The sequence below is a fragment of the Ruditapes philippinarum genome, unplaced genomic scaffold, assembly GCF_026571515.1.
Source record: "Ruditapes philippinarum isolate M1 unplaced genomic scaffold, ASM2657151v2 ctg15738_1_1_1_1, whole genome shotgun sequence".
Lineage (NCBI taxonomy): Eukaryota > Metazoa > Mollusca > Bivalvia > Venerida > Veneridae > Ruditapes > Ruditapes philippinarum.
The window spans coordinates 1-21,099 of record NW_026858377.1 but is presented as its reverse complement, the minus strand read 5'-3'; the positions used below and the strand labels follow the sequence as shown (position 1 = coordinate 21,099).

Sequence of the window (21,099 nt, the reverse complement as noted above, 5' to 3'; positions counted from 1 at the left end):
CCCCTTAGTGCAAGTGAACTGGTTAACTTCTATTAAGATTTGAAGGACTTAACCCTTACTGGCACTAAGCATTATTAGGTAAACCTTTAACTCTAAATAATACACTTTCACTCAAAACTAAAACAGAACATTTTCTGCTCCCGCTCTAACTAAAGGCATTTTATTCCTCATAAATGAAAGCATTTTTAACTAAACTCCATACAGGCCATACAAAACTTGAGCATTTTTCATTCACATGTGATTAAAATACACATTTTGAAGTGGCGCCATGGCCCGAGGTGGTTATACACCCTAGATTAGTAATCGTAAAGGATTGTTTTCCCATGGGTTTCAATACCTTGTTTAGGAGCAAGCCATTGTTCTCTTGAGCAATAAATTTCAATCATTGCTCAGTACAGGTTGGTTCCAAGAACAGTTTGAGAGTGTGCCTATAATCTTTGAGCATCTTACACAAAACTAAAAATAAATTCCTGTATAACCAAATACACTTTCATGCAAAGCATTTTTTCATAACTAAATTAACGGACTTGTTACAACAACTGCACAGATTTCCTTACTTTTCTCCGGGGGCCTATGGCTCTACAATGGTAAATATAGGCAAATGCCCATTACTGCCAAAACACTTAAGAAGTTAAAATCAATATACAGAAACTACTGTTTGAGGTTCTCTCAACATTTTCCTGTTGCCGCCACCAAATTTTCCAAGCCACCCTGAATGCCACATGAGCAATGTTGTCTACGGGGGTTCCGTAACGTTCTCCACAGAGTTGCATTAACTCCGCTCTGACCGGCTGTATGTGATCGTACAGGAAATCCGGTTGCAGGTTGTCCACGCACAACTCGAGTGTTTCGTAAACCCTTTATCAAAATGTAGAATATTTAGCATTACGAAATAAAATGCTGTTTATTTAACACCAATTTTTCGCACTCTATTTTTGGTCATATCTGTTTTGATGGTTCGACCAAACCAGCCTTCTGGATAACTTATCAGTAATAACAATTTGCTCTGCAAGTGGCTGATTACGGATTCCCCACACTATTTCCCAAATCAGCTGTGAGAGACAAAATTTGAGGGTTGAATGCAAAACTGTTGTAAGTCTTTTTTTATTTCATATAAGTTACTGCCAGTTTTGCAGTCAACCCTCCACTCAATTTAATGACGATTTGACTAAATGTCTGAGATCAATATAAATACTGTAAATAACTTAATCTTTTCATGGGAATAGAATTTCGTGGTTTTTGTCACTAAAGACATTTTCGTCGGTTCTTAAATTTCGTGGACTATTTTTTTCCCAAAAGTTAAAAAATGTTACCAGAATCTGATGCTAAATCATCTTTCAGCAGATGGATCTTAAATTCATGGACTGACCTATCCACGAAAACCATGAAAATTAGTGCCCCCGAGATTAATAATGATTTTGCAGTAATTGGAAATACGGTAAATTAAAATTCTTTCTGTAATATAACAGAAGTCACACTGGACATGTTTTTCTTCATTATATTCAAGGAACTTGCACTTTTTTGCTTCATTGATAAAGAGACCTAAACAAGAGCTAGACAAAATCTCAAGGTCTTGTATCATTTATCATCACCTTTTATTTAACATCACTAATGCTAATAATAAATATGCATCTATACAAAAAGCAAAAATTCTGTATAGAGCTCTAACTAAAGAACAAATATATAGCAAAAAAATATGTACTAATATCAAAATTTAAACAATAAAATCAAGAATCTCTTACCTGACTCACTAAGGTTTGGGATCCGTTGAGGGCGGACACTAGTGGGTCCATCAGCATGGGCAGGTATGGCAGGAGGGAACTGAGCCTGACTGGGACGGTCAAACACAACTCTACAAACAAATCCTTCATGTGCTGCCGATGTAAGCCACTCTGTAAACTGTTCAAACCTGAATCACAAATTTAAATCACTTTCTTCCCCCTCTTGACAGTTTATTTACATGCCTTGGTTTTGAATAAATCTTGAAATCTTCATGTATAAATCAAATATCAGTTTTTTGTTTTTTTAACTCCTGACAGTTTATATATGATGTATATGATTTAATTCTACATTGGAAATAAATGCAGACATAGTAAAAATGTTAAGTATGCCCAATAATACAGCCTTCCAGATGAGGGGAGCAGTGGCCCAGTGGTTAAGGTATCTGCCTCTAAACCCAGAGATCATGGATTCGAGCCCCTACTCGGGTCACAATCATGTTTCCTCATATGACACCAGTGCTGGTTGGTTTCAGGAAGCGAACTTGAAAGTGATAATATATGTCACAAAAATATGTTTTGAAATCGAGCTAAAATAAATATGTTTGTAATACACGTTCCGGGCTATAATTCATAAATTTACAATGTTGGGTATTTGCGGTCACAACAATTTAAGGATTATGTGGTCATTATTTAGTTTGTTTAAAAGATGCAAGAAGGGAGCACTTTGTTGTATTTTGCATCCATCGAGTATTGTACCTTTGACAAATGAAAGAATTCAAGTACTCTTCAACCACAATTATCATGACAAATAAATTATAACACCTTTATCCACACAGAACATAAAAGACTTAGGATATGATTTTCACTTTATCACTCAATCTTATACCTTGTAACAAATTTGGTAACAAGGGAAGGAACTCTTGATACAGAAGATCATGACTGCCGCCACCGATGGAGCGGAACAATGCTCGTAGCAGTAGAAAATAATTGTACGGCTCCTTGGCACTCATCGCAAGCTCCATGGAACGATTCACGATAGTATGCAAGTGAGGCTGAAAAGAAAATCAAATTATACATATAATCGTACTGTTAAAGTGGTAAAGTTTGCACATCGGAAATATTGGCGAATTTTTCTGAAATTGACGAAAGTCGCTAAAATTTCCTCTAGCGTAAATATTAACCAACCTGTCATTAAATTCTACCTATGCAAGATATGCTAATATTTGCCTTATGCGAAAGAAATTTTTATATTCTTTTCAACACGCGAAAATATCCACTTATACAGTATATGGAAACCATTTTATTATATACTTATAAATGAAATATTGAGAAATATTGATGAAATAAAATGCATATTTTCATTTTCCGTATTTTCACTGTAAAAATTTATTTTTCACTGCAGTGAAACATATTTTCCGTATTTTCACTGGTGTCTTGCCGGACTACTTTCTTTTAAATTCTGCCAGTACACAAAATTTAAGGGAGTCTTTCAAATTTTAATGTCAAAAAAGAGAAAAAATGTATATAATAAACAGAAAATTCAAGTTTTTTCTATAAAGACATGATTTATTTTCATCTTGTGGCATGAAAATTACCATATTTCACTCGTGGCTACAGCCACTCATGAAATATTTATTTTCATACCATTCGATGAAAATAAATCGTGTATTTATAGAAAAAACTTGAATATCCTCTATGTATTACACATTTATCCCAATTTCACCTTCATTACAATATCATAATATCAAGGAATTTAACAGCATCATAAATTTTACACTAAATTTTGCTTTTAAGTATTATTTCTTAAAAAGATAAACATTTAAATAAAGAATCAATGTTAAAAGTGATGCTATGTAGTGAAATCTTACACATTTCATTTACCTTGGTGCCCTTTTTGCTGTCTACAAAATGACAAAATGTGTCCCAGATATGTGTTCCATTTTCTCGCCTACAAGATGGGAATACCTATACAGCTCATTGTACCATACTATAACAATCCTGGCAGGTAAAAGGTTCAATGCCAGACTTAAATTTTTTTTTCCGCAAAAGCAACAGAAAATAAAGAACACTGTTGTGACATTCAAGGTGTCATTTGTTGATCATCAACAATATCTGGTACTTACCTTTAACATTTGCTCATTCTCATTCGCAAACAAAGACACAGAGCCAAACACCAGCTTGAATAACTTCAGGTATAGATTACTTCTCTCCATGTTACCTTTAAGTATAAAAGTGTAACATATTTGAAGATTAAAATGTATTTTTTTATTGTTGTTGTTGGGTTTTTATGTTACACCAACAAAGCATAGGTCATATGTCGACTATACAGCCTTGCTTATAAAGGAAGACATCAGGTGCCCTTCCTTGCATTATTTCAGAAACAAACTGGCACTGGAGTCAAACTATTCGTTATCTAGCATGAAAGAATTCAAAGTCGCTGTCAAGATTTAAACTCATAGTGGTGTAGGGCAAGTGGTTTGAACATAGTGGTAATACATATCCACTTATCTTAAAATGTTGTAAATGAAAAGAAAAACTACCATTTGCCCCTTAACCTGCTGAATTTTGAGAAGGGTCTCTACTACTATTTTGAAACAGTCCGTAATTGTCAGGGACTTTTAATATACTACATACAATAAAAGTTTGAATGACAGTTGGGATTTAAGCAAATTAACACCATAAAGGTTATATTGCAAGTTTCTAGTTTAAACTTGTTGGAAAATGTTTTATGTGACCCTATGTACATTATTTCAGTGGCAAGTTAACACTTGTGTCAAACCAGCCAACTTTCATTTGATAGTTTACACAGATTCAAATATTCATAAATCTCTGACAGGATTCCAAACAAGCCACTGTCATATGGGACAAGTGATTTAGTCAGCCGCTTTAACGGCAATTAAAGAAGAATATGTACTTGTATCAAAATTTAACCTATATATCTAAAATCTCTAACCTGACTCACTAAGGTGAAACTGTATTTAAATATGTAAATAAAAATATAAAAGTGCTAAGTGGATTCGCTCTACACTTGCAGGGAAGATAGTCCCGTTTCGATCATTATCATCAGCATAAAAATTGTATGAATTAAAGTCTGTCAAACAAATACTGTTTACATACTTCCCATTTCCTCCAGTCTTGCCAACAAGTACTCCACGAGTATGGTGGCAAACGTAGCAGACGTCGATGGGTTAGCGAGGAAAGTGTTCGCAACAATCTGCAGTGCGTAGTTGTTGTGTATACGATCAACCATAAACTCTATGGTAGTTGCAAATATCTCTTTAAATGTGAACGGGCTCATCATCGTAAACTGTAAATAGTAGGAGTATTTGAAATGTACCAGTTAATCATTCGGTTTTGCTTTATCATAATACCAAATCTCTTAAAATTAACTAAGATTTCCATTTAATGTAAATTAGGGATATTAAAAGGTAATTGTTAATCATTTAATTATGTAAATTTTTACAGAATATCAAGAACTCTAATGAAATAATGTAACATCATGAGAGAAAACAATATTTTAACCAACTAAAAATATATTGTCTTAAAGTTTTTGGCAAATGCAAACAAGAGAGGTTACACTCTGCTCTGGAAATGCTCGATAATGTACATAACCAAAAAAAAATAGCATGATAATAACATTTTAATCATCATAACACAAAGATTGTATGATAATAACATTTAAATCATCATAATACAAAGATTGTATGATAATAACATCTAAATCATCATAACACAAAGATTGTATGATAATAACATTTAAATCATCATAATACAAAGATTGCATGATAATAACATCTAAATCATCATAACACAAAGATTGTATGATAATAACATTTAAATCATCATAACACAAAGATTGTATGATAATATCATCTAAATCATCATAACACAAAGATTGTATGATAATAACAAAGATTGTATGATAATAACATTTAAATAAATCATCATATCATTAAGATTGTATTATAATAACAATTTAATCATCATAACACAAAGATTGTATGATAATAACATTTAAATCATAATAAGATAAAGATTGTATAATAATAACATTTAAATAAATCATCATATCATTAAGATTTTATGAAAATAACATCTAAATCATCATAACACAAATATTGTATGATAATAACATTTAAATCATCATAAAAACAAATATTGTATGATAATAACATCTAAATCATCATAACACAAATATTGTATGATAACAACATTTAAATCATCATAATATTAAAATTGTATGATAATAACATTAAAATCATCATAATATTAAGATAATAATACAAAGCTTGTATGATAATATCATTTTAGTCATCATAATACAAAGATTGTATGATAATAGCATTAAATCATCATAACACTAAGATTGAATTGTACGTACCACACCAGCAAAGTGTTCCAGTACTTCCTTTTCTTCTTTAGTTCTCACTGTTTGTACCCTACAAAAAAAATTTCAAATTTATACATCTTTACACGTCCATTTTTTATTACAGAAATTTACAAAGAATATGACACGAAAAAGACACTTTTTATGTACTTAGCAGGGAAAGTGACAACCTGGTGTAAGGACTTTTAGCGAATCTGCATGATTTTAAAGAAAATTTCAATTGGGAAGAGGCCCATTATAAGCCTCTGTTATATAATGTAAATTAAAGCCCTGCTTATTGTTGTTTCTTTTCTTTAACACTTGTGATACTCAAAAGATTGGTTTACATAAATACACACTTCTTAAAATTAATCCTGTGTAGACTAATAATATCTATCATATGATTGCGGTTCGGACCGGAATATCTGTCCCGAGGGGACCCGCCCATTGGGCAGTAACGAGGCTTGCCGAGTTACCGCCCATGGGCGGGTTCCCGAGGGACGGATTTTCCGATCCGAACAGCAATCATATGTCAAATATTTTTTCTTGCATATTCTGCCATATTTTTTCATATTTAAAATGGTTTACCTCAATATGATATATGTTCATGGAAATTAATGTCATTTCCTCCATAACTATTTTCTTACAATAGCGTATGAACTTACAACTTAAATAACAACAGCGAAATGACGTCATCCTAAGCACATATTTCCCTGCTAAAACAACGTCATTTTAACGCGGTTCATCCATAAAGTGCGCTAAAATGACGTTGTTGTTTGGCACACGACTCATCTGGCACCCCCCATGCCAGATGAAATTTCCGGCATGGGTAAAACTCACAGAAACGCCAGTCTACTATGCAAGAATGTTTGTTCCACTTTTTTTTTGTCTTTTTAGTGCAGTAATGTGTTAACTTCTTATATAATTTAATAGGAGTTAACCTGTTACTGCACTTAGGTGACGACAATTATGAAAGAACTTAGTTCTTACCAGTTAAACTATATTGCTACTCCAAAACTTACATGCTCAATAAACTTTTTTTCAAGAAAATTTCAGTTCTACAGAAACTAGCCAACCAGCATTTACTTGCCAATCAAAAACATGTTAACATTTTTCAAACCAATGGAAAGTCTTGATCTGAAAGATTACTTACACAGCAGGTCTAACTACAGCTTGTCCGTTAGGTGATACATTAATCGTGTAGATATCCAGCGCCTGTAGGGCATACCTCACCAGTCTTACATACACCAGAGTCTCCTTCGGTAAGAACTGTTTGTTCTGAACTAGACTTGTATCTGTCACATCTGAAAATGCATTTAAGCCCTGTCACGACAAACCAACATAATGGGTTTGCCACCAGCATGGATCCAGACCAGCCTGCACATCAGCGCAGTCTGATCAGGATCCATGCTGTTCACTATCAGTTTCTCTACTTGTAATAGAGTTGGTAAGCGAACAGCATGTATGCTGATCAGACTTCGCGAATGCGCAAGCTGGTCTGGATCCATGCTGGTCGCAAACCCATTATGTTGGTTTTGTCGTGACGCGACTCATTCTTTCTATTTTCAAAATCGTAGATAAAACAGAGTCCCATTCAAAAACAGTTTATCATTGAATGTTAGGGCACACCAACACAGTAAAGGTCAAATGGCAACTTTCCAGCTTCACTGGAGGAGGAATGCCTCAGGTGACCCTACATGTGTAGTTTCAGGCATCAGCAGGCACCTGAGTAGGACCGCAGACATCCGGTAAGCTAGCAATATAAATTCCGTACATAAAAGAATCCAATATCCTTGGCAGGATTGAAGTCAAAGAACATAGCCACTCTCGTCACAGACACTCGACAAATGTTAACTCTTACCTGTTTTTCATTAAAACCCTGCCTACTACAGGTTTAAGGAAGTAATAATCACTACCCCCACAGGTCAGCTTGAATTAATCATGGTAAAAGTATGCCTTGTCTCATACACACTCTCCCTAAGTATACCCGTTGAGTGGTACTAAAATCACTATCTACCTTAACAAAACATAAGTAATGTAGCTACAACATCTTTTTTTTAGTCAATTACATAAATATCTACAAAAAAATCATACAAAAATTATGACTTTACCTGTACCAGTAGCCTTGCATGACACAATACCCCAGGTGATTGTTTTCACACCACATACCAAAGTCTTCACCAAACCACGGCAGTCGGCCACAGAGTATGTGTTGTACTGACTAGGTGTCACACCAAATCTGTTCTGCGGCTAAAAGAAGAAACAAATCTAGTTACCTTTTTAGCTCAAAGTCACATGACTGTGATGATCGTCACAAAATATATTTATCTAATGTAAAGAAATCATTTGAGAGAAATATTACTCAAGATATAGACAAAATTACAGGTTTTTAAACGTTAAAAATGTTGAGCTTTATCTTTGCTTGAAAAAATACTAATGTTAAAAACATCTTTTCACCAAGCAGAATATATACTTGGATCAAGTACAGAGTGACCAGATGACAGAGTGGTTAACACTTCAGACCAGTAATCTAAGGATTGCTAGCAGCTTGGGTTCAAACCCAGTCAAGGAGCAAGATGTTCTTTCTGTCAGCAAGAAACTTCACACTTATTTCTTCATACTGGTTTGTTCCAGTAACAAATTCAAGAGTATTTCAATAAGCTTATACCTTCCAACACGATCAAACTAAAATAAATTGGTATAAACTAATTACAGATTACTCATGTATATCCATTCTTAACTGAGCTGGCAATTTTTTAATTTTGCTATGATGGGCCATAGTGAAATGTACCTTGTCATTATCTTTTGAAGCACTCGACTCTTTGATGTCAGCAGAGACGCTACCTAGAGGTGGTTTCACGTCAGATGATGTAGGGGTCTCCGGTACGACTCCAGGAGTTGTTGGAATACTTGAAACGGTGGGGGTTGTAGCGGGCGGTGTCTTAGACTCTCCAGGCTTGCTTGGGTCAGTGGCTGTCTGATTTGGCTGCTTTTGGCTGAAATTATCGAATACATTATTGGATATGCAGTAAAATCAACACTTAGACTGATGTAATTCGTTCTTAATTTTCAGACACAATTAGAATCATGCATGTCTGTTTTATTAGAATACAATAGTTAAACTCATATTTGTTTTGTATGGCATTTAATACCATGCTAGTGTCTTGATATTACAAAATTTATCAGGCAAAGCTTAGAAAAACAGAAGGGCAACGCTTAGCTGCATGCAGAAATATGCCGAGGTCACAAGAGAGAATGTAATATTTAAAAATTCTATGTGCTTCAAAGTTCATCAATTTAATATTTTCAAACTAGTGAGAGGTAAAAACATTTCATTATCTTCATTTTCTTACAATATATATTGATGAGGTGTCTGATAAAAGCTGAGGGTGACTGATGAAGCTATATTTATCAGGCATGTACTTTATCAACAGACATCAATGTGATGATATGATAAAAAGGACAATCTTTGTAGGACATTTTAAATAGAATGCAGGCATGAAATTTGGTTTAAAGCCATTTAACACAATAATATGAATCATTTCCATGAATGCCACAATCAATAATTCTCAGAATCAGTATAATACTGAGAAAAATAAAGTATGACTCACTCGCTCTCACACATGTGTGTTATATTCTCTCATATTCTATGGACACTTGTTGCCAATCAAATCTACATTTAATCAATACTTCTTAAAACCCGTATAATAGCAAGAAAACTAAAATATGACTCACGCACTCGCTAATACATCTCTATTATATTTTATCATATTCTATGGACATCTGTTACCAATCACATGTACATTATAATGACTTCGATAAAAGTTGATAAATAAATTAAAACGCTTCAACAAGAGTTATCATTAAGTGTAAATACTTTTATGAATTTATGTACAAGACTAGCAGTATTCTGTCTTGCATATCAGATAGGATTATCTACTGTTTACACCGATACTAGAAAAACTTCATCTTACAACTCTACTCCCCTGCCCCCTCCACTGTCATCCCTGCCCCCCCCCCCCCATCTCCCTAACCGTGTGACACAGGTTGAGTGCTTAACATGATGTCATTCCTGCATGCCTTTCATGAATAAATTGCACCGACAGGATGACATAATTTTTCTGTAATAACTGAAGTTGTAAATTCATATGCTACAACAAAAAAAATATAAGAAAAAATTGTGCTACCGGAAAATATTAGTTTTCGTAATTCCTTTCCGAAATATGACTACTATTTAATATGCAAGAAAAAGAATTAAATATCTGCAGTCATCACAGACGGGAATATCTAGCTCTCGGACAACTGTTTAGTGGAAACTCGTCAGAGCCTCGTTATCGCCGTAAATTGTTACCCTCAAGCAAGACATTCCGGTCTGTACCTATGTGTAGCCAGTAAAATATCCTTAAATTCTGTAATTTTTTAACTGTCCATAGTAACATGAAGAGATTCCGGTAACAAAGTATAAGAAGATTTAGACAGCCTAATGGTCTTTCAATCTGGAGTTTTTCATCTATATTTGAGAGGGATTTCAATATCAATGTAAACTACAGTCTCCAAAATTGGAACTGTCCATCCTACAAACTTGACCAGATTTCAATATCATTGTAGACCTACAATGGGCTTTAAATCTGGAGTTTTCCATCCTTATTTGAAGGGATTTCAATACAAATGTAAAACTATAGTCTTTGAATTTTAAACTGTTCATTATTTCTAGAAAGGAAGTTTACTGTATTTAAATCAAGTAGCAGACAGCTTAAACTGCAAGAACATGCAATCTGACCTTTCCACAATCTGACCTTTCCACATTCTTTCACAAGCATGTCACTAACACCACTTGCGTTAAAAGGGTTATCCTGAACATCATTTGACCAGAAAACCTTGTGTAATATGCGCAAGTACTTGAGCTGCAGATCAATCCTGTAAAGTTTCATTGGAATTGCCTTAGTGGGATAAGAGGAGTAGTCCGGACAAACTTTAAAAATAAAATCATTTAAAAGGCCATAACTCCAACAAAATTATTTGAACCAGAAAATGCCGAAGATATGCACAACTGGACTTGGTACAGATCATTCCTGTAAAGTTTGGATAAAATTGCACCCATTGTTTTCAAGAGTAGTCCGGACAAGTTTTGTGACAGATGGACAGAAAGATGGGCAAACGATGGAGAAGTGATCCCTACTCTGTAGAGACGACACAATTACTTACCATTTTGACAGTATCTGTGGCAACTGTATCTTGGCAATAGTCTTAAACTTGAGTACAAACACCTCTAGCATCCTCATCAGCAACTCTCTGCCCTATATTATAAGAAAAATATTACATTAAATATATACATTCAAAACTCAAAATCAGAAATCATGGGGCACACAAAATGCAAGTAAAACTTTAAAGTATTAAAGCTGTAATAAATTTTAATTGGATCATTCAGATTTTTTTTTAACTGCAAACGTATATAAGGAAAAAAACGTCTTGATTTTAATAGGCTAGGATCTTACAAAGTGCAAAGGTTTAAATTAATATGGATCCAGTGAAATTCACAAGAACCAAATACTAGTTATAGATAAAGATACACTTTTAATAACCTTTTCATTATGTACTATGTAGAGTTTAAATGAAATATTCATTCATAAACTTTTTTTTTTTTTGGTTGGGTTTTACGTCACACCAACACATCACTGGTCATATGGCGACTTTCCAGCTTTAATGGTGGAGGAAGAACTAATAAGCTCTTCCCTGAATTATTTCAGGCATGAGCCGGTACCGAAGTAGAACCACCAACATTTTGTAAGCTAGCTTGACAACCTCCTCACATAACAGCATCCAAACTCCCTGGTGGGACTAGAACATCCAGTGGTGACGGGCAAGTGGTTTTAGGTAAACGACCTTAACCACCTGGCCACGCATCTCAAACATAATGGGTATAACACCAGCAAAATCAATCCAAATCACACACATGTGTGTCTACCAGTTCCTTTTTGTTAATGTGATTGATGCATTAAAGTACTAAAATATGTACAGGTGTGTAACAGACATATTTCAACACTAGTCATCTAGTCTTGTATCACAAATTCTTCATAGTCACATCCCTAATAAAAATCCCAAACAATCTTAACATACTTTGTTGAAAAGTCCAACAAATGCCAGTTACTTGTAATACATACATTTCCATTTTCTTGTTCACTTTTCTGTCTTATACAGTCCACAAGATTCAGTAACAATTTACACGACATTGTTTGTATACTGCTCAGCAGCGACTCGTCATGGACATTCTTCGAGAACAAATTCACCGCCATAGACAGTTCCGTCATAGGTAACGCCTGTCTAACATGGTGAACGAGATCTGCTAATGTACTGTAAGCTAGCGGCCTGAAATAATACACTGACTGTTTAATATTCCTTAAAACTATTTCATATCAGTGCCCCTTTAACATTCTCACTGTAAATGTCTATAAATAAAGGACATACTATGCTATAAATTTCAAAACAACATATACAGTTAAACCTGTGTTAAAGACCACCTCTGAATAAAGACCATTCTGTAAATAAAGGCCATTCTTCAAAAACTCTACACTGATTAAATATAACATAACCTGCAAATAAAGACCATTTGTCAATAAAGGTCATGTTTTGTCTCTCCTTTGGGTGACCTTTGTTTACAAGTTTGACTGTATTGTTGTTTTTAAAAGAAAAAGAGTTCAATATCAAGAGTCAAATACCCCCACAGCCAACATTGGAAAATCTCGAAAGCTCATACAAATGTTAAGTATTGCCATGTAAAACAAAAAAAAACCTTACTTTACCCTGCAGTATAGACTAGAAATCTAAAGATTGCTGGCTGCATGTGTTCAAATCCAGTCAGGGGCTTGTCGTTGTTTCAAAGGAGCAAGAAACTTTACATTCATTGCTTATTACTGGTTGGTTCCAGGAACGGATTCAAGAGTTTTAAAGTTAATTCGTAAAAACTAAACTACCATATTTCCCGAAAAGAGCTTCTTCCGTCATATTAACAGATCAATGACGTTGGCTAAAATTTCTTATTTTAAATTTTGCAAAATGCGTACCGGTAAGTATTAACATAATTATAATGACATACCTGAGAGATTCGTATGTTGTCCAACCATTTCCTATCAGTATTCCTTCATCAAACAACTTGTCTATTACGCTCACAAACTCTAAAAACAAATACAAGATGGATTAGTAACACACAGAGGTATAGCGTTGGACCGTTAATCTGGCGACCCGGGTTCGATTCCGGACAGTGCCTCTACTCGACAGTGCAAGTCATTTTCATTGTATTTGATCATGAAATCCTTCCTATGGTCATTCCAACTGTACCCCTGCTCTGGTATGTAGAGAATTTGTCAGTTCCATGCAAAAGTGGATGCAACAAGTTCTGAGTTCTGGGTAAACGGCTGGACAGCTTACCCAGGAACTATGGGGCTGGCTGAACTGGTGCTCTGGTAAATTCAGTGTGGCTCCCTGTCATTATCAGGAGGGTAAACTATCAACACTCTGACCACCACAAAGGCTCCCATCTACTTTCTGTTTTAAGATAAGAAAGATAAAAGTGCGCTGACCTAGCTTTAAGCACTTCCTTTATACACTTGAAACTGTTTAATTATCAAGTTTTCATAAAAAAAATCATTAAAAATCGCCCCCAGCGTGCTGCTTGAAGTCACAAATTTCCCCCAAAAAAGGATGAATGGTTCGGTCCTAATTGAAAGATGGACAAGTCCACTTATGATATTCTAGGGGGGGAAAATGGTCTAAGTATTTGCACTTACTGTTCCTAAGGTCTGTTGCTAGAATATGCTTAGCAGCAATGAGAAGTTCCTTTCTAAGGTGAGCAACTTCCTGCGGGCACAGGGACAGCAGGCTCAGATGACCTTGAACCATCTTCTGCGAGTACGTTTGTACCTGTTCCTGTAATATATTTCAGTAAGATCTTGTTCATTATTGCATGTATAATACATTATTCTTAGAACATGTTAATTTTAGCAAATCTATTTTTTGCAATATCTATTGCACGCAAATAAACCGAAAATCAAATACTCGCAAAAAAAACCTGATATACAGTAAATATATATATACATAGATGTATCATCTAAAGAGAAAACACTAGGCTACAGTGCTTGACACACAAAATTTAGAAGTTATCAGTTATCTCATAAGATCACTTCTTGTAAAACATCTCATTCTGCAGTGTATCTGGCCGTCTGAAGCACGGTCTAGTAACAATAACTTGCCTTGAATTTGTTTTTCATTAAAATGGATTAGACAATACATTTAAAAATTAATTATTACCTGAAAAATTCTGACAATATAAGCTAGGAATGACAACGTCTTGATTTGAGCTGCGACAAAATCGACAAACACTTCCTTGTTGAATGCTGGGTGTGTTCTAAAAATAGACATAGACAATAAAATAGAGAAAAACGGAAGCCCTGAAGAACGCCCAAAACAACAAAAATGAAAATGTTGCAGACTCGGTTTGATTGAGTCTGTTTATGGATGGTACTGGAAAGTGCAAGCTGCAGTCCACGCCCCCTAGCAGCGGCTTAGGCAGACTACATAATCGAGAAGCACACAAAAAGGTTTGGGGCCTCCCTGGCCAAGTGGTTAATTTTGCTGACTAAAATCACTAGAGACTTCAAATCAAGTCAAGGAGTTTTGAGTTCAATTTGTGAAATGCAGGGTTTTTATTTTTATCAGAGACAACAGAAGTTCTTACTTAAACAACCAATTCTGCCAGGGTCAAGCACATTATTTTTATCTACAGGCTGAAAGTACAACAGATTTTAACAGAATTTTAACCAATGATATGGATCGCCATTCTGTTAAGTATGATAACCCTGGAAATATATCACGCCACCTTATAGGCAACATAAAAACATATGGTTTGCGGAAATATTTCTCTCGATTATTATGCCAGCCTAACAAAATGTTGTTTATTTGAAAGACACATTTACTTACAACAAAACACCAGCTGTTTTTTTGTTGTTTTTTTTTTCTTCAATTAGTACGTTTTTACCATAGTTTGGAAAGAATTGTCTTTAGTTAACAAGATGTGTTTCGGTTGCAGGTAAATATCCAACTTTAGTTGAAGAAATGTGAAGTTAGAAGCAAAAGTTTAATCCGTCATGGGCACAAACCATCATGCATACTACAGATTGAATATGGTTAGCCTAGTATGTTTGATTGATTGGGTTTTATGTCACACAGACAAAGTATAGGTCATATGACAGCATTCCAGCTTTCCTGGTGGAGGAAGACCTCAGGTGCCTTTCCATCCATTATTTCAGACACAAACCGGCACCCGAGTAGAACCACTGATGCTCCGTAAGCTTGCTTGATAGCTACCTTACATGAAAGAATCTAAAGTCCCTGTCGTGATTTGAACCCACAGCAGTGAGGGGCAAGTGGTTTGAAGACAACGACCTTAACCACTCTGCCACAGACCCCCCTGCTTAGCCTAGTAAATATGGAGCTAAATCTGTGTGTACAAACATACCTGTGTTGCTGTAAAGGTTGAAGAACAATGGTGTTCATGATCAGTGGTATAAAGTTTGCAACCTCCTGATGAACGTTCGGCTTGTACAGCTGATACATTAATACCACAATGATTGGAAGCTCTGCCAGAACTTTTAGAGAGAGGACACCTTTTGGTATGATGTTGTACTGAAATATATCAAATATATAACATATTTATAATAACCATAACACGCTAAAATATCTTAAAGTGACATTATGCTCATATTTTCATAGTCAAGTTGAGCTGAATTGACTTTATATTTCAAAAGATTGACTGTCAAAATGGTGTTTGACCAACAGTTGATATTAGAAAATGGTTTAGGAGAAAATTATAAATCTGCCTAAAATTTAAAAAGACTGCCCCACTCATTTTATAAACTAAGCGTTGTAGGTAAATTCTAATGTATCGTTACAGAAATTTCATTTGGATCTGTGTGTAAATTATTGTTTATGTGAACTTAAATATTAAATTGAAAGGATTTATGGCAATATGAAAACTTATTTTGATCTTCACCTGTTCACTCACTATATACCTGTGGATGGGCATAATGTCACTTTAAATGGACTTTTTTATCCATCAGTTTGTCCATCTATCTTCACAAAACCATTTATCATTATGAGTCACAAATCAGTATGGTTAAAATCATAAAGTTAGAAAGGTAAGAGCCACAAGTCAATATGGCTAAAACCATAAAGTAAGAAAGGAAGGAGCCACAGGTCAATACCGCTAAAATCATAGAGTTAGAAAGGCATCAGCCACAAGTCAGAATGGCTAAAATCATAGAGTTAGAAAGGAAGGAGCCACAAGTCAATACGACTATAATCATTAAGTTAGAAAGGCATCAGCCACAAGTCAGAATGGCTAAAATCATAGAGTTAGAAAGGCAGGAGGCACAAGTCAGTATGGCTAAAAATATAAAGTTAGAAAGGCAGATGCCACAAGTCAATATGGCTAAAATCATAAAGTTAGAAAGGCGGGAGCCACAAGTCAGTATGGCTAAAATCATCAAGTTAGAAAGCAAGGAGCCACAAGTCAGTATGGCTAAAATCATCAAGTTAGAAAGGCAGGAGTTACACGTCAATATGTCTAAAATTATTCATGTTAGAAAGACAGAAGTTACAAGTCAGTATGGCTAACATCATAAAGTTAGAAAGGCAGGAGTTACACGTCAATATGTCTAAAATTATCATGTTAGAAAGACAGAAGTTACAAGTCAGTATGGCTAAAATCATCAAGTTAGAAAGGCAGGAGTTACACGTCAATATGTCTAAAATTATCATGTTAGAAAGACAGAAGTTACAAGTCAGTATGGCTAAAATCACAAGTTTTGAAAGGCGGAGTTACACGTCAATATGTCTAAAAATTTTTCATGTTTAAAAGACAGGAAATTACAAATCAAATATGGCTAAAAATCATTTAAAGTTTTTGAAAGGGAGAGCCACAAGGGCAGTATGGTTTTAAAAACATAAAATTAGAAAAGTAGGAGTAACAAGTCGTATAGCTAAAAAACAATTTAAATTTTTGAAAGGGAAAGGGGCCACAAGTCAATTTTGGCTTAAATCCCTTAAAATTTTAAAAAATGTAGGGCCACAAGTCAGTATTGCTAACATCATAAAGTTAGAAAGGCAGGAGTTACAAGTCTATATGGCTAAAATCATAAAATAAGAAAGGCAGGAGCCACACAGATGCGTGGCATTATATCACAAAGATGTAGCCTGAGTGATATAATACTGCGCATCCGGACAACAAACAGTGATGCTATCTTTTACATAGTATACTGAACCAAAAAAGAAACTTTCGCAAAGTATATGCCAGTTGTTCAAGGGTACCACTTAGATGAACACACTTATATACATGTAGTAGCTTGTAAAACTCGTTTTGCTTGCAACTACAGGTCAGCTAATCCCCGTATAAAAGCCCGATATGTTTATTCAACGTAAAAAATCGAGTTTCAAAAGGATTGAAAAACTGTTCTAACATATCTACATTCAAACTTGGAGAAAGTTTCTTTTTTGTTTCAGTATATATTAAGACTACTATAAGACGATTGCTAAACCCTTATCTTGTCAATTTCCTGGCCATAACCAAATGCCATGACATGCCAACAACAAATGAATAGGATAGCACTAAATATCATTGAATAGTCTGGGTAAAAAGTTTAAATTTCCTGGAAAAATATCAAGTTAATATATAGGGTCAGTGTAAGATCTGAATATATTTCACCCAGTGAGCACTAAAAGGTATATTTCAGGAATGTCTCAGCCACAAGTGAAATATCAACTTTTGGTGTTCATGTGGTGAAATATATTTCAATCTTATTCTAAACTAAACAAATTTTCTTTTCATTATTTGCAAAGAATCGTTTAAAAAGGCATTTTCACCGAATACTCAATGAAAAACACGCCTAATAATATTACTATGTGATGTCATTTACAACGTCACGTCATTAAGTTGGTTTCCAGTACTGTGCACTCTGGTATTTCACTGAAACAACGTAACAGGCTTAAATGCAAAACAGTGAAAAATATCAAATTGATATTTTCAAAATACAATACAAAGTTATTCACCCCCCACACACACTTTTTTTAGTTATGAAACTTGACCTGCATATCTTACTTGCGACACTTCGTATATATTTGAAGTTTCAAATGATTATCTGTTCTAGTTTTAGAAATATTCAAGTACATGTAAAAATTTCAGAACATTTTCTAAGTCAATTTTTGACCTTCAAGTGTGGCCTTGACCTTAAGCTGGCACAAGGGTAAGATGGGTTCTGAACATTGCCCAGTTGGGGTGAACATTTGAGTCAAGTTTGAAGAAAATCCTTCCATTAGTATAGAATTTATTGAGCGGACACAACATATTGTCTAGTGTTGATTGTATGTAAATTTAATGACATAAAAAGGGGAATAACTTTGTCAAAATGCATTCAGAGTTATGAAACTTGACCTGCATATCTTAATTGTGACACTTCATATATAATTTAAGTTTCAAGCAAATACCTTTTCTAGTTTCAGAAATATTCAAATACATATTAAAATTTAAGGATATTTTCCAAGTCAATTTTTTACCTTCAAGTGTGACCTTGACCTTAAGCCGGCAAAAGGGTAACATGGGTTCTGCACATTACCTTGTTGAGGTGAACATTTAAGCCAAGATTGAAGAAAATCTTTCAATTAGTGTAGGACTTACAGAGCGGACACGACATAGATGATACTGTCTAATATTTGATTGTTTGATATTTGACCTTCAATTGTGACCTTGAGCTGACACATGGGCAACTTGGGTTCTGCACATCCCCTTGGTGAGGTGAACATTTGAGCCAAGTTTGAAGAAAATCCTTGAATTGGTATAGGATTTATAGAACGGACACAATAATGGAGAGGGAGGGACGGACCCACACGACAAAGCGAATCCATTATAGCACCCCCCCCCACCCTCTCCCCCACATTTTGTGGTGGGGGAATAATAACAGTTTTATATTTCACTGATATATATTTCTATAAACCACTGAAAAGCTTGTAATAAAAAAAATATTATTTGTACATTTATTATGAATCACTGAAGAAGTTTTACCTATCCTATATGGTGACAGATGGTAACTCAATTATCCTTTCAAGAGAGAAACACTCTATCATATTATACACACATGTACAAATTTGTATATATTTTATAACAACTTTAAATGATCACCTTAACTATTTCATAGACAGTCTTATACCGGCCATAATTTCAAAGAAATCAAATACAAAATAGTAATATGGAATAGCCAACTGGTAAAAATATATAGAAAGTTAGACCCATTTTTTTTGGAGTTTACCCTTTCGATCACAGCAGAGACCCACTTTTTTTTAATTTACCAGAGCACAGTTTAGTCACCATATCCTTAACAAGCTGCCAAATAGTTTACAAGTACTATGTACTAGATGCCTTCACTTCTTAAGGTAATGCTAGCTACTAATGTACATGTTGGAGCAAAGGTACAGTACAATGGCTGTAGAAAAGACTGTATCATCAATCACAAAAAAATCAGTGATTTTTTTGGTATATATTTTACAGCATTTTACAGACTGTTTCTTCTAGCCAATCTTGCTATATTTTCCCCTAAAATAATCAAAATTTTGATTAAAATTATGGATTTGGTACATTTTAAGTTGTTGGTGTTTGAATTCAGCTTTTCCCCATTTTTGATACACTGCCCTATACCTTCCCTGTCAGAATGTCACAGGACGTTTTGATAATTCTTAACGTACTGTCCGGGAATCAAACTTTTGTCACTTCATTCACAGTCCCAACGCTCTACCAATTGAGCTTTTTTTCTTCTTTTTTTTTATGCGTTTATTTAAGGTCGCCGCCGGAAAGCCCATATGGCCAACAGTACACTCAAGTTGGGCCATCCTAGAGCGTCCCGTCGAGATTTTTCGTTGATTTTTTCCAGATTTACTGGTGGAGGAACCGCCTCCGTGGTCGAGGGGTTAGAGTCGATGACTTCTAATCCAGTTACATCTCTGACGTTGGTTCGATCCCCGGGAGATGCTTTGGTAGTTTAGCGCGGAGGAAGGTAGTCTAGTACTGGTGTAACTCTCCAGGAACGATGGTTAGGAAACTACCCGCCTATATAACTGAAATACTGTTGGGAAAAGGCGTGAAAATGAAACAAACAAACAAACAAACAAATTACTGGTGGAGGAAGACCCCAGGTGCCCCTCCGGACATTTTTTCAGGCACGAGCGGGCACCTGGGTAGAACCACCGACCTTCCGTAAGCCAGCCGGATGGCTTCCTCACAATTGAGCTTTAGTCAAATTTGTCTTTTATACTTACTGAAACGCTTTGATTATCTGCATTTTTCTTGTCAGTCATGATTGTTGTAACAGTGTATGTCTCTTGTAGTAACGCGTCTACGTTGATCTCCGCAACATCCTTCACCTTGATCTGGGAACGAGGCTCAAAAATTTTGTTCAGGTGTGACGGCAAATTTGTATAAATCTGGTTCACAAACTTCAGAAAATCTTGAATCTGTCGAAAAATACAAAACATTCTGATCATTTTTGTTCTCTTAGCTATTTGTGATATATTCTCAAGATATTTAACAAGTCAATTTAACATAGGACACATGAATATAAATTAAACCTGACAAGATATTTCTTCATATGACACCAGGACAGACTGTTTCCAAGAAGCTGGCACCAGAGTGTTACAAACAACCTTAAAGCTTTAATCAGCTAAAAAAAGATTTGTTTAAAACTAAATAGGTCAACCTAACATCACAGTAATAATGCATATTTACAATTATAACAACACATACCTCCTCGTTCATCTGCGGTCTGTATTGTTTATGTAGCTCTATGATTATCTTCAGACATACCAATACATTCTCCTCATTCTCCACCTGTATACAGAAAACCAGAAAATCGTATACGGTCAAATAATGCCTATACGGTCAAATTCATGCCTATACGGTCAAATTCATGTGTAATT

At 34.9% G+C, this 21,099-nt stretch overlaps 1 protein-coding gene across 1 annotated transcript; it reads right to left on the bottom strand.

The window, feature by feature from the left end:
• Nucleotides 1–669: 669 nt before the first annotated feature.
• Nucleotides 670–21,010, bottom strand: LOC132753028 (transformation/transcription domain-associated protein-like; the record flags this gene model as incomplete). The annotated part of the gene is made up of 17 exons (XM_060743439.1): nt 670–858; nt 1,743–1,909; nt 2,608–2,773; nt 3,845–3,939; nt 4,839–5,028; nt 6,103–6,160; nt 7,241–7,391; nt 8,199–8,337; nt 8,879–9,083; nt 11,293–11,384; nt 12,249–12,453; nt 13,181–13,259; nt 13,872–14,010; nt 14,392–14,488; nt 15,599–15,765; nt 20,443–20,637; nt 20,927–21,010. Coding segments are annotated over 17 exons (2,418 nt in total), but the record flags the coding sequence as incomplete, so codon positions are not given.
• Between the last annotated feature and the right edge of the window lie 89 nt (nt 21,011–21,099).